The 14,323-nt window shown below is 42.0% G+C and overlaps 1 protein-coding gene and 1 long non-coding RNA gene across 2 annotated transcripts in view; one reads left to right on the forward strand and one right to left on the reverse strand.

Moving 5' to 3' along the window:
• The window catches only part of IL20RB (interleukin 20 receptor subunit beta), a 53,997-nt gene that overhangs the window by 4,135 nt on the left and 35,539 nt on the right, over positions 1–14,323 (reverse strand). The window contains exons 4-5 of the mRNA XM_056563100.1: positions 8,109–8,233; positions 509–659 (exon numbers count right to left, since the gene is read on the reverse strand). Of these exons, the coding sequence (XP_056419075.1) occupies positions 509–659; positions 8,109–8,233 (276 nt within the window). The remainder of the gene's footprint in view (positions 1–508; positions 660–8,108; positions 8,234–14,323) is intronic.
• LOC130360575 (uncharacterized) overlaps positions 8,498–14,323 on the forward strand; it is a 35,938-nt gene continuing 30,112 nt past the window's right edge. Inside the window, exon 1 of the long non-coding RNA XR_008890715.1 lies at positions 8,498–8,636. This is a non-coding gene — a long non-coding RNA (uncharacterized LOC130360575). The remainder of the gene's footprint in view (positions 8,637–14,323) is intronic.

The following is a 14,323-nucleotide window of genomic DNA, read 5'->3' on the forward strand; positions in this document are numbered from 1 at the left end:
TTTCAATTACAGAAGGAGCACAATTTAACAACAATACTATCTTGGGAGCCCACAAATCTTGTCTGAGGGAATGGGATATTGGTGTTAGATGGAGACACACCTGAAGTCATAGAGGCATGTCAAAGGTTTTGTTCGGTGGGTGGGTTCCGGTGCTGAGAACCCTACTGAGAATGAACCGGGAGAAGCGTTTAGTCGCTGAAGACGAGTTCATAGACAGTCTATGTGTCCTTCAGCCCTCACTTACTTCTTCCCATTCACTTTAGCAATCGATTGGACTTTGAGCACCCGGACTCTACTTTGACACGTCTCTACAATAGTGATTCCCAACTAGTTTGCCTCTAGCTGTTGCTAAACTACAACTTCCAGCATGCCCGGACAGCCATTGGCTGTCCGGGCATGCTAGGAGTTGTAGTTTTGCAACAGCTGGAGGCACACTGGTTGGGAAACACTGCTCTATGACTTATATTGTATGATATTGATAGTGTGAATAATATTGCTATACACTTACGTTTAACCTGGACACAGACTGGTTCGCTGCTGCTGCTATTCCTAAAGATGGTACTTGCATAGGCGATGACCTCAGCACAGTATTCTTTCCCTTGCTCTGCTTCCTCCAGAAAAGTGGATGTACTAAAACTACTTGGTTTTATTGCTTTCTTCTGCAAAAAAATAATAAATAAATGATTAATTAATTATTTAATTAAATTAATAAAAGAAATGATAATATCCTGTAATGTGAAGTTCTTCATAGTATGGTGTTTGGTAAATTTAGGAAAACAACCGTTTTACATTGCAGTGTACAAAAGTGAGCTACCGTATTTTTCGCCGTATAAGACGCACTTTTTCTTCCCCAAAACTGGGGGGGAAAAGTTGGTGTGTCTTATACGGCGAATACACGCACCTATCGGGTCGGTCCCTGCGGCCATCAACGGCCGAGACCCGCGGCTAATACATGACATCACCGATCGCGGTGATGCCCTGTATTAACCCTTCAGACGCGGCGATCAAAGCTGACCGCCGCGTCTGAAGGGAAAGTGACAGTAACCTGGCTGCTCAGTCGGGCTGTTCGGGACCGCCACTGTGAAATCGCGGCGTCCCGAACAGCTTGCAGGACTCCGGGAGGGACCTTACCTGCCTCCTCGGTGTCTGCTCCGGGCCGGGATCCCCTGCATGGCGGCGCTCTCCTTCGACGTCATCACGTCGTCGAGCATGCCGTCTTGTCATCCAATAGGAGCGGGGTGCGTAGCAACGTGATGACGGCAACGTGATGACGGCAACGGAGAGCGTGGATCCCGGGGAAGAAGACGTCCGGAGCATCGGGGACACCACGGGGACGCGACGACAGCGATGGAGCGACATCCAGGGCAGCGGGGACGGGTCCGGAGCGGCGGGGACACGTGAGTATTACCTCCTATCCAGTGGTTTTCAACCTGCGGACCTCCAGATGTTGCAAAACTACAACTCTCAGCATGCCCGGATAGCCAACGGCTGTAAGGACATGCTGGGAGTTGTAGTTTTGCAAAATCTGGAGGTCCGCAGGTTGAAGATCACTGTTGGGTGCAGAATCTTTTTTTTCTAGATTTTGCACCTTTAAAATTGGGTGCGTCTTATATGCCGGTGCGTCCTATAGGGCGAAAAATACGGTAATTATAATACGGACAATAAAAGGCTTGTATGCAATTAAACTAACCAAAGCTACAATAACATTCCAGTAGCCCCAGATGGCACATGGTGGCCACAAGAGAAGAAAGCAACACATTCTAGTCATAGATTTGTATAGATGTAGGATAAAAGCTAATATCTAATGTTAGCATTAAACATTACATTTTACATGAATTCTTAAAGTAATTATACTGTAATGCAGATATTAACATGCTGATGTGAATATAATGTAATGTTTAATGCATGAATCTCTTTTTGTATTTACTTGTATCTCTTTTTGTATTTACTTGTATCTCTTTTTGTATTTACTTGTATCTCTTTTTGTATTTACTTGCATTGATCATTTGCTAGGTGTCAGAAACAATTCTTACACTCTGTATTTTGTTCACAGCCTACAACTAGCCAGCAGAGGGCGCCATATACTGCACTTTTTACATTTATGCTACTGAAAAAATACTGTGTGTGATTTTATTGCTTAAAGGAGTTATCCGCCATAGGGTGATTTTAGGAAGTATCTGCCAGACAGTAATGACCATGCTTCGAAAATATCCGTGTTTCTTTTGGGGGCTAAATTGCTATGTTGTGAGATTACCATAAAGCTGAGGCTATCTTTCTGTGAACTGGCTATTTCCTGTTGGAGTTTGTTTCCTCAAACTACAAGTCCCATGATTTCTTGTCTGTAAGTGTGAGGTCACTTTCCTCCCTTCCACACTTCTTCAGCCACCCCACTTATTAAAACAAACCTGTGATCCCTTCCATGCAATAGACCAGTGTTTTCTAACAGGGTGCCTCCAGCTGCTGCAAAACTAAAATTCTTGCAGAATGATCTCCCTCCCTCCCAGCAATTGCTTCACCCATTGAAGCAAAGACAGGCTCCCTTTGAACACCTGACTGGTTATGTCATATCTCGTGCCAAACTGCAACCTGTTAAAACCTGAGATTTGTATACTGTTAAAAATAAACATTGGGGCAAAAATTACAGAAGAATTGAGAGACCATCATCAAACACAGGTATAGACACTATATTATCAACTACACTAACTTTACAGTCCCTGTAGCATAGTCACACAAAAACTCAGAATACCCCTTTAATAATATATATATATATATATATATATATATATATATATATATATATACACAGCGGTCCCTCAACATACGATGGTAATCCGTTCCAAAAGGACCATCGTTTGTTGAAACCATCGTATGTTGAGGGATCCGTGTAATGTAAAGTATAGGACAGTGGTCTACAACCTGCGGACCTCCAAATGTTGCAAAACTACAACACACAGCATGCCCAGGCAGCCGTTGGCTGTCCGGGCATGCTGGGAGTTGTAGTTTTGCAACATCTGGAGGTCCGCAGGTTGAAGACCACTGGTATAGGAAGTTGTACTCCCCTGTTCCCACCGCTCCAGACCATCACCGCTTGTCACCGCTGCCCTGGATGTCGCCTTCCATCACTGTCGCCGCGTCCCCGGGTGTCCCCGACGCTCCGGCAAGGCCTCTGCTTCCCCGGCATCCTTGCTCTCCGTCGCCGCCACCACGTCGCTCCTATTGGATGACGGGATGGCGTGCGCAGCGACGTGATGACGACGATGGAGGGGATCCCAAAGAGGACGCGCCGGAGCCCTGCGGACAGGTAAGTGAACGTCAGCGGACCACACGGGGCACCGTAAACGGCTATCCGGTGGCAGCTGAAGCAGTCTGCACTGCCGGATAGCCGTTTATGCGATGGCCCCGACATACAAAAGCATCGTATGTTGATGCTGCCTTCAACATGCGATGACCTCTGAAAGGCCATCGTATGTTGAAATGATCGTAGGTCGGGGGGGTCACTGTGTGTGTGTATATATATATATATATATATATATATATATATATATATTATATATATATACAAAATATAAAAGCTCTAAAAAATTGTGGTAACAGTTTATTTTTATCAGTAAACAAAGAGCAAAGTGTATGGAGAGAAGAGAAAACTAAATCAAATGAATATATGATGTGACCTCCATTTGTCTTCAAAACAGCATCAATCCTTCTAGGTACTTGCAGACAGTTTTTAAAGGAACTCGAAATGGAGGTTGTTCCAAACATTTTGGAAAATTGGGGGAGCTTTATCATTGTATTTAGAGCTTTTTTTGTGCTTACATTTGTCCTTTTTCTGTCCCATGTGCGCCTAGGCAAGTTTATTTGCGACTTATACTCCTGAAACAAAATAGCTCAAACACGCTTACTGGAGTCACTTTGCATTTACAACTTGAACTGGTAACAGATTTATGAGATGCAAATATCACACAAAATGTTGCAAACCCCTCAAAAAAACACCCCAAATCTACACCAGCCCAGAGCTGCCTTAGAAAAGTGGCTGTGGACAATTTTTTTTGCGCAACTGTGACTTTTTTTTTTTTTGCAGAGTAGAGAAACAATCATACAAAATACTGTTCTGATATATGACATATTGTTTTTTGTTTACGTGCGCCAAATGTATTACCCCCCTGTGATAGTATAATAAATTTGTTGCACACAAGACAAACCAAAGCAAAAATAAAATGACTTAAAAACTCACTTTCTAAAGACACAGAATGATACATGGCCCCCATTGTCTATATGTTGGGCCATTTTTCTGCTGCAGAATGGAAATTAGGATCCAATCAGATGTCTCCATCTTACTTTGCAGCATTTTTGTAGACCTGCAAGCATTTGCCCAGTCCTTTAACCCCTTAAGGACTCAGCGTTTTTTCCATTTTTGCATTTTTATTTTTTCCTCATCACCTTCTAAAAATCATAATGCTTTCAATTTTGCACATAAAATTCCATATCATGGCTTAAATTTTGCGCCACTAATTCTACTTTGCAGTGACATTAGTCATTTTACCAAAATATCCATGGCGAAATGGGTAAAAAATTCATTGTGCGACAAAATTGAAGGAAAAAATGCCATTTTGTAATTTTGGGGGCTTCCGTTTCTACGCAGTGCATTTTTCGTTAAAAATGACACCTTCTCTTTATTCTGTAGGTCCGTATGGTTAAAATGATACCCTACTTATATAGGTTGGATATTGTCATAATTCTGAAAAAAAAATCATAACTACATGCAGGAAAATTTATACGTTAAAAATTCTCAACTTCTGACCCCTATATATATTTTTTTTTCCGCGTACGGGCTGGTATGGGAGCTCATTGTTTGTGCAGTGATCTGAAGTTTTTATCGGTACCATTTTTGTAGTGATCAGACTTTTTGATTGCTTTTTATTCATTTTTTCATTATATAAAAAGTCACCAAAAATACGCTATTTTGGACTTGGAATTCTTTTGCGTGTACGCCATTGACCGTGCGGTTTAATTAACAATATATTTTTATAATTCGGACATTTCCACACGTGGCGATGCCACATATGTTTATTTTTATTTACACAGGGTTTTTTTATGGGAAAAGGGGGATGATTCAAACTTTTATTAGGGGAGGGGTTACATGACCTTTATTAACTTTTTTTTCCCCCTTTTTTTTTGCAATGTTATATCTCCCATAGGGGGCTATAACACTGCACACACTGATCTTTTACACTGATCACTGCAAAGCCATAGCTTTGCATTGATCAGTGTTATAGGTGGTCGATTGCTCAAGCCTAAATCTCACAGTAACCAGAACAACAAAAGACCTCAGTGCAGATTAACCCTTCGGGTTCTTACAGGCGGGAACCCCGCGATCAGACATCTTATCCCCTATCCTTTGGATAAGGGATAAGATGTCTAGGGGCGGAGTACCCCCTTAACATGTATGTTTATATTAGTCTCTAATGGGAAAACAAAACTTCTAAAGACACTTTTACATTTAGCACTTGTATTGTGATCCATTTAGACCTTCTCTAGTTGTAAAATAAGTTTACATGGGAGCTTTCTTTACCCCAACAAACATAATCTGCATTACAATCAAAGTAGAAATACAGCATTTTTGCAATATCATTGAAAGTGTCAAAATCCAGATTTTAAAGCAAAACAAACAATGAAAGGTATAAGGAATGTGGTGTAGCCGAATAACAAACACATTTAAAGGGGTATTCCATGAAAAAAACTTTATATATATATATATATATATATATATATATATATATATATATATATATATATCAACTGGCTCCAGAAAGTTAAACAGATTTGTAAATTAATTCTATTAAAAAATCTTAATCCTTTCAATAATTATCAACTGCTGAAGTTGAGTTGTTGTTTTCTGTCTGGCAACAGTGTGCAGTTCCCAAGACAAGCAGAGATGTCAGCAGAGAGCAGAGTAGAAGAGGTTTGCTATGGGGATTTGCTTCTAAACTGGGCGGTTCCCGAGACAGGTGTCATCAGAGAGCACTTAGACAGAAAAAAAACAGCTCAACTTCAGCAGCTCAAAAGTACTGAAAGGATTAAAAAAAATTAATAGAAGTCATTTACAAATCTGTTTAACTTTCTGGAGCCAGTTGATATAAAAAAAGTTTTTTCCTGAATAACCCCTTTAACCATTTTTATAGAACAGAGATATGTTCATAATTCTAGTCTATAAGATAGACTATACATCTGAGCCTTCAAGTAAAACTCTGTTCACATCAACCTTGTGGCCTTCATTTATAATGGCAACTTTCAACACAGTGGCAGACCTATTGTACAGCGGAACTCATTGACTTACAATGAGGTTTACATTTTTTTATTAAATGTTTTTTTTTTGCACCATTTTGATTAGAATAACGCTACTGGGAAAAAAAAACTGTATCTGCAATTAAATCTGACTGAGCAGCCTTCAGTGACCCTTATGCTTATATCATCTGTATAATAGACTGCTTGTTTGGCTAACTAGTCCTTAAGGAGTTAATGACAGGGACACTTTAAGGCAGTGTTTCCCAACCAGGGTGCCTCCAGCTGTGGAAAAACTACAACTCCCAGCATGCCCGGACAGCCAAAGGCTGTCCGGGCATGCTGGGAGTTGTAGTTTGGCCACAGCTGGAGGCACCCTGGTTGGGAAACACTGCCTTAAAGTGTCCCTGTCATTAACTCCTTAAGGACCCAGCCCATTTTGGCCTTGAGGACACAGAAAATCATATAATTAAAATTGTCCTTTTCTAACTTTTTTATTTTTCTCCATATCTGTAGTTTTTCTCGGAACCATTTATGTTTTGATTGGACTTTTTGATTGCTTTTTATTCATTTTTCTCTGATATATATTGTGATTACAAATCTGTAAATTGGGACTTTGGTATTATATTATGGTGTTCACCAAAGGGGATTATTAACATATTTAATAGATCGGACATTTCTGCACGTAGCAATATCAAGTATGTTGATTTCTCTTTATTTTTTACTCTATTTTTCATAGAATTGAAAAAGAGAGAAATGTTATTGAGGGAGGGAGGGGGGGCTTATTCACATTTCTTAAAACTTTTTAAACCTTTTTTTTTTCCACACTTTTCTTAGTCCCCCACAGGGAACTATATATTGCAGTCATTAGACTGCAAATACTGATCAGTGCTATGCATATGCAACTGGGACCCAAGGTCTATGATGCAAGCGCACTCATTTTAGCTGCGATGGGACACAGGACTTACATGTACGTCATGGTGCACTAGGTCACAGGTGCCCAGGACCTACCTGTACGCCCTGCGTTCTCTAGAGTTTAACAAAACTTTTGACATGTCAAAGAATTTGATTGGTCACGTTAATAATTTGAACCAGCCAGTGTGCTTTACTCCCTGGATCTCTGCGATCTCCATCCAGTTGCACTAAATGGCCTCCACATAAGTCTATGAAGCCTGTATCCTGCAACTGGACCGAGATTGCAGTGAACCGGGTGAAGCGCACCGCCGCATGCTTCTTACCGGATGTTGCAATGATTAGTGGAGTCTGAACGCTTCCCAATGAGCAAAACCTATGACATGTCTCTGTGACACTTTACATTTGCCATAAACATGGACCCTCAGATCTCCTAAGCATGTTTGCTGCCATATGGAGACATTTATGGCTTTGTTTATCTTCTGCAAACAAATGAACATCATGTCAAAATCCATTACACCCAATGTTCACCATTGTTTCACTCAATAGCAGGCAGAGGGCTGGGGCTGCCCCTATACAAATAAGAATGTCATCTGATTTTGATGGCAAGTATCTTATTCGTATGACCAGCTTTAGTTCAATATAAAGTGACTTAACTTTTTAGGTAGATTACATTTATATAAAATAGTGCTGAAAAGTGGACATGATTGATCTCTTGCTTTGTGGTCGTGTGGTAGGCTGTCTATTGCAGAGAAAATATTGTACAGTGAGTCTCTCTCTCTCTCTCTCTCTCTCTCTCTCTCTCTATCTATCTATCTATCTATATATATATATATATATATATATATATATATATGCCAAATATTCACCAATTCTGAAGGCTGTTGTCTCACTTAGCCACAGCCATGCATACTTACATCTTCCTTTTTCCCTTTTTGCCAATAAAAGACAAAAAACTGAAAAGATGGTCCATAGTCTTCAGTGTGGACTACCAGGTTGAGTCCACTGACTTGGAGGTCTACCTTTGGAGGAGTCAGGATTGCTGAAAATAACAGAAAAAGAAGTGAATTACATTGTTATTAACATAAAATAAAATAAAAATCATGCAGGTCCACTCAATTTAGAGCAAGGGTCTCAAACCATGGCCCTTCAGATTTGGCAAAACTTCAATTCCCAGCATGCCTGGACAGCCAACGGCTGTCCGGGCATGCTGGGAGTTGAAGTTTTGCAACATTTGGAGGGCCACGGTTTGAGACCACTGGTTTAGAGCATTGTTAGCTATATTAATATTGCATTGTCTTACAGGGACAGAGCTACCAGATGACCACTTCCAACACTGAAACTGTCCCGGTAGCTGCATCTTAAAGCAAAGGTCTGATGAAGAAAGAAATGCAGCTTTGAAACACGTAAGCAGTAAAGGGATCTGCTTACATCTGTCTGTGATTGTAAGTAGCGCTATTGGTCTTTTATTTTCTGCAACACTTTATTTATTGAACATTTTTAAGGTGAGACAAATTACAAAAACAAAAATAAATATACGTACTTATTATATTCAGGCTATCAAGGAACAAATGGACCCAACCTCTATCCTCAGGAAAGGCCATTAATATTAGACCGGTGGGGGCCTGACTCTCTTTAAAGGGGTCATGGCATTCCACAGGCAAGTGCCACAAGCACCCATCACTGTACCATTGATAGTGGCAAAATACTGATCATGGGGGGTGTCAATGTCCAAAGTTGGACCCTCACCAGTCTATTTTTAAGATGGGATCTTTTTAATATGAGATCTCATTGGAACAATTATGAAAGGGATAGAAGGCATTCTCCCTACCCATCACCCATCATGTTACTTAAAGGGGTACTCCCGTGGAAAACTTTTTTTTTTCTTTAAATCAACTGGTGCCAGAAAGTTAAACAGATTTGTAAATTACTTCTATTAAAAAATCTTAATTAAAGAGCACTGTGGTCATGACATCAGAGAAATCTAAAAAGATAAGCATTTCCTCTGTAGTATATAGCACCTAAAAGTACTGGAAGGATTAAGATTAAGATTTTTTAATAGAAGTAATTTACAAATCTGTTTAACTTTCTGGCACCAGTTGATAAAAAAAAAAAGTTTTCCAAGGGAGCCTGTCATCAGATTTTACCATTTATAATATGTGGCAACACGATATATATGGCAACATTTTCTTCCTCATCATCCCTGGGAGATGCTACTGCCCGCAGGGATGGTGAGGATGCATATCTTAAAAGTGTCCCCTGCCGGTAAGTAGTCCTCTGCGTGGGGAGCTATACTCACCTAGTCCTGTATGCTGCGCTGTAGTCACGCCCCCTCAGCATGATTGACAGCCCTCACTACTGTTCTGCTCTCCAAGCAGAGCGATGATGCAGGGTGAGCCTGTGCTGTCAATCACGATGAGTCATGATTACAGCGCAGTAGACAGAACTCGGTGAGTATAGCTCCCCACCCAGGGGACTACTTACAGGGCCAGCGGGGGACACTTTTAAACTGCATATTCTTATCATCATTGTCGGCAGGAACGTCTCACGGGAATAGTGAGGAATTTTACCATATACAACGTGTTGCCAAGCGTTATATATGGTAAAATCTGATGACAGGTTCCTTTAATGTGTCTGGCCACCTTTCTGAAACAGATTAACTATTACAATCAAAGTGTGAAAACCTAGTGCATCCTGTTGATTCATTTTGGAATGGTCCATCTAATTTTTTTTCTTCCCCATAATGCCATCTAATATCTGATGTGCACCAGTCCCTCCCACAGCAGAGCCCCAGGCTCTGACAGTGTTATTTGACTTTCAGACTCTCCCTTTTCCTCCATACAAAGCCATGGTCATTATGGTCAAGCAGTCCCATTTTTGTTTCATCAGGCCAGTGGATATTTCTCCAAAAAGTAAGCTCCTTGTTGCTCCTTGTAAGCAGTTGCTGACTGTAACCTGGCTTTTATGTGGTGGTTTTGGAGCAGTGGCTACTTTCTTGATAAGCGGCCTTTCGGGTAACATCCACATAGGACATATTTTACTGTTAAAACTGTTACTTTTGTGACTTAAAGGAGTACTCCGCTCCTAGACATCTAATCCCCCTATCCAAAGGACCCCGGCGATCTCCCTGCTGCACCCAGCATTCGTTTAGAGCGTCGGGTGCAGTGCCGGAGGCTCAAGACATCACGGTCGAGCCCCGCTCGTGATGTCATGACCACGCCCCCTCAATGCCAGTCTATGAGAGGGGGCGTGACGGCCATCTACACTTTGTCTAAAATGGCCCTGTATGTATCCCAAAGACCTTGCTAAAACTATGGTTTGTGGAATATGTGGAGGGGAGGAATATGAGTTTTAATTACTTCAATCTAAGTGTATGTAATCTGTAGAACAGACCAATTGAAGAATGTTGGAGTATTCAGAGTTTTGAGGTTCACTATAAACCTGCAAAATTTTACATATTGAATGCTCCATAAACGAATTCAAGTCAGACAAAAGATTTGTTTAAACACCTGTCAACCAATCTGTCAATGAGAATATGTATACAGGTGGAGCCTATGAATCCACATAATACTGATAATATCTGTAACGCAACATACTCATCACTTGACAAGACTCTATGTCTCCACAGAGGTATGTGAGGAGATACAATCTAACAAAAAGAAAACCACCATAGTAAATATGGATTATAAAATAACAGGTTGAGCCCCTTAAGGACGCAAGGTTTTTCCGTTTTTGCATTTTCATTTTTTTCTCATCACCTTCTGAAAATCATAATGCTTTCAATTTTGCACATAAAATTCCATATGATGGCTTATTGTTTGCGCCACCATTTCTACTTTGCAGTGACATTAGTCATTTTATCCAAAAATCCACGGCAAAACGGAAAAAAATTCATTGTGCGACAAAATTTAAGAAAAAATGTAATTTTGTAACTTTTGGGGGTTTCCGTTTCTATGCAGTGCAGTTTTCGGTAAAAATGACACCTTATCTTTATTCTGTTGGTCCATACGGTTAAAACAGGGGCGGCCATACCATATGTGCAGCCGGTTCAGCTGCACAGGGGCCCTAGTGTGTGAGGGGGCCCGCTGCCCATTGAAAGGGCAGAGGGCCCCCTCACACAATACACACTGAGCAGCAGCGCTGCACCGCCGCTGCTCACAGTCAGGGCCAGGGCCGCCATTGGGGGGTACAACCCCTACTCCTCTAAGGGGCCCGGAGCTTCAGGGGGCCCGCCGGCCCTGTGCTTTTTTTTTTTCTTTCTTGTCAGTGAGTGACTGTGTCTGTCACTCACTGACCGCTGGGGGCCCCCACTGTGCACTGCTCATTGACTGACTACATACAGTCTGAGTCAGCCAATCAGTCAGACTACAGTAGCGTGCCCCGCACATACCTCCATGGCGAGCATCTGCAGGGCCCCCTTCCCCGTCTTATGTCAGCCCCCCTCGTCGGAAACAAAAGAAAACAAAAAGTTTACTGACAGCACTGCTCCTGCCCAGCTTCCTCCCGCCCCGGCGCCGCTCCGAGCTGTACACAGTATACAGAGCAGGCCGTGACCTCTGCCTTGACGACATCACTCACGGATGCCTGGCCTGTGGAGAAGATAGGACGTGACCCGTTGGACATGGTGTGTATCTCTGCTTTTGTACACCAGTGTTTACAAATCAGTGTGCCTCCAGCTGTTGCAAAACTATACCTTCCAGCATGCCTGGACAGCTAGAGACTGTCTGGGAATGCTGGGAGTTGTAGTTTTGGACCACCTGGAGAGACACTGTTTTGAAAACACTGCCTTAGTCAGTATTTTCCAACCTGGGCACTTCCAGCTGTTGCACAACTACAACTCCCAGCATTCCCCTGACAGTCTTTGGCTGTCCAGGCATGCTGGGAGTTATAGTTCTTCAACAGCTGGAGGCACTCAGGTTTGATAGGTAGGTCCTTAGTCCATTGTTTTCCAACCTGGGTGCCTCCAGCTGTTACAAAACTACAACTCCCAGCAGAATCCTGGACAGTCTTTAGCTGTCCAGGCATGCTTGGAGTTATAGTTTTGCAACAGCTGGAGGCACTCAGGTTTGGTAGGTAGGTCCTTAGTCCAGTGTTTCCCATCCTGGGTGCCTCCAGCTGTTGAAAAACGATAACTCCCAGCTTAAGACTGTCCGGGCATACTGGGAGTTGTAGTTTTGCAACAGCTGAAGGCAGCCAGGTTGGGAAACACTGACTACAGCAGTGTTTTCGAAACATTGTCTCTCCAACTGTTGCAAAACTACAACTCCCAGCATGCTCGGACAGTCTTAAGCTGGAAGTTAGAGTTTTGCAAAAGAAGGTGGCATTTTGGTGGGTAGTTGGGCCCTTAGTCCAGTGTTTCCCAACCTGAGTGCCTCCAGCTGTTGCAAAACTACAACTCCTAGCATGCCCAAACAGCCAAAGCCTGTTTGGAAAACACTGGACTAAGGGCCTACCGACCAAATGTTACGTGGCCACCCACCTACCAACCAAACATATGCCTGCCTACCTACCAACCAAACATATTACCTACCTAGCAAACACTTTTCCTGCCTACCTAACAAACTTATAACCTACCTACCTAGCGGCAAACCTTTTACTTGCCTTCCTACCAACTGAACTTACTACCTGCCTAAATAACTTGCAAACTTACTACTTGCCTACCTACTTAGAGAATGTTCTACCTACCTAATTTACTACTTGCAAACGTACTACCTGCTTACCTAGCAAACATATTACCTGGGTGGGGGGGGGGGGGCAGCCTTATTCTTTGCACAGGGGCCCTCTGTTGTCTGTGTCCGCCCCTGGGTTAAAATGATACCTTATTTATATAGGTTGGATATTGTTGTACTTCGGGAAAAAATCAGAACTACATGCAGGAAAATTTATACGTTAAAAAATGTCATCTTCTAACCCCTATAACTTTTTTATTATTCCACATACGGCCCGGTATGAGGACTCATTTGTTGCGCCGTGGTCTGAAGGTTTTATCGGTACCATTTTTGTAATGATCGGACTTTTTAATTGCTTTTTATTCATTTTTTTCATGATATAAAAGTGACCAAAAATATGCTAATTTGGACTTTGGAATTTTTTTGCGCGTACGCCATTGACCGTGCGGTTTAATTAACAATAGGATTTTTATAGTTAGGACATTTCCACACGCGGCTATACCACATATGTTTTTTTATTTTTATTTACACAGTTTTTTTAATGGTAAAAAGGGGGTGATTCAAACTTTTATTAGGGAAGGGGTTAAATGACCTTTGTTAACTTTTTTTCCCCTTTTTTTTTGCATTGCACACACTGATCTTTTACCCTGATCCCTGCAAAGCCATAGCTTTGCATGGATTAGCGAGATACGGGCTCGATTGCTCAAGCCTGTAGCTCAGGCTTGGAGCAATCAAACGCCGATCAGACACGACGGAGCAAGGTAAGGGGGTCTCCACTCGCGTCCTAGCTGATCGGAACATCGTGATTTTATGGAGATGTCCCGATCAGCCCGACTGTGCTGCTGGGAAGCGTTTACTTTCACTTTCAGATGTGGCGGTAAACTTTGATCGCAGCGTCTGAAGGGTTAATAGCGCGCGGCACAACGATCAGTGCCGCATGCTATTAGCCCCGGGTCCCGGTTATGACTAGCAGTTGGGACTGACCCGGTGTGATGTGGGGTCACGGCGTGACCCCGTTTTAAACACCGGGACCGGGCAAGGGGCGTACAGGTACGCCCTTCGTCCTGAAGGAGTTAAGGAAACAAAATGTCAAGTACATTCTAGTGTATGAAAACCTCTACTGATCCTTCTAGTATTTAACTTAATAAATATGGTTAATAAATGATAAAATACGATCGAGACAGGGAATGTATATTTTTACTCTTAACTAGAGATGAGCAAACTTTTAAAAAATTTGATTCGGCCGATTCGCCGAATTCCCCGAAAAAATTAGTTTTGGGTCGAATTTATTTGCGTCGAATCTGTATTAAAAACGTCTATTTCCGGTCTACAGGGAGCCTCAATAAGGGTATAGAGCACTTTGCTTTGTCCAAACACGCATGGGGAGTTTGATGTGTTAGTGAAATAATACTGTTATTCAGTATGACATGCAGATTACAGACATTGCTATTAGAATCACTGCT

This window comes from Hyla sarda, chromosome 3 (genome assembly GCF_029499605.1).
Source record: "Hyla sarda isolate aHylSar1 chromosome 3, aHylSar1.hap1, whole genome shotgun sequence".
Classification (NCBI taxonomy): Eukaryota; Metazoa; Chordata; class Amphibia; order Anura; family Hylidae; genus Hyla; species Hyla sarda.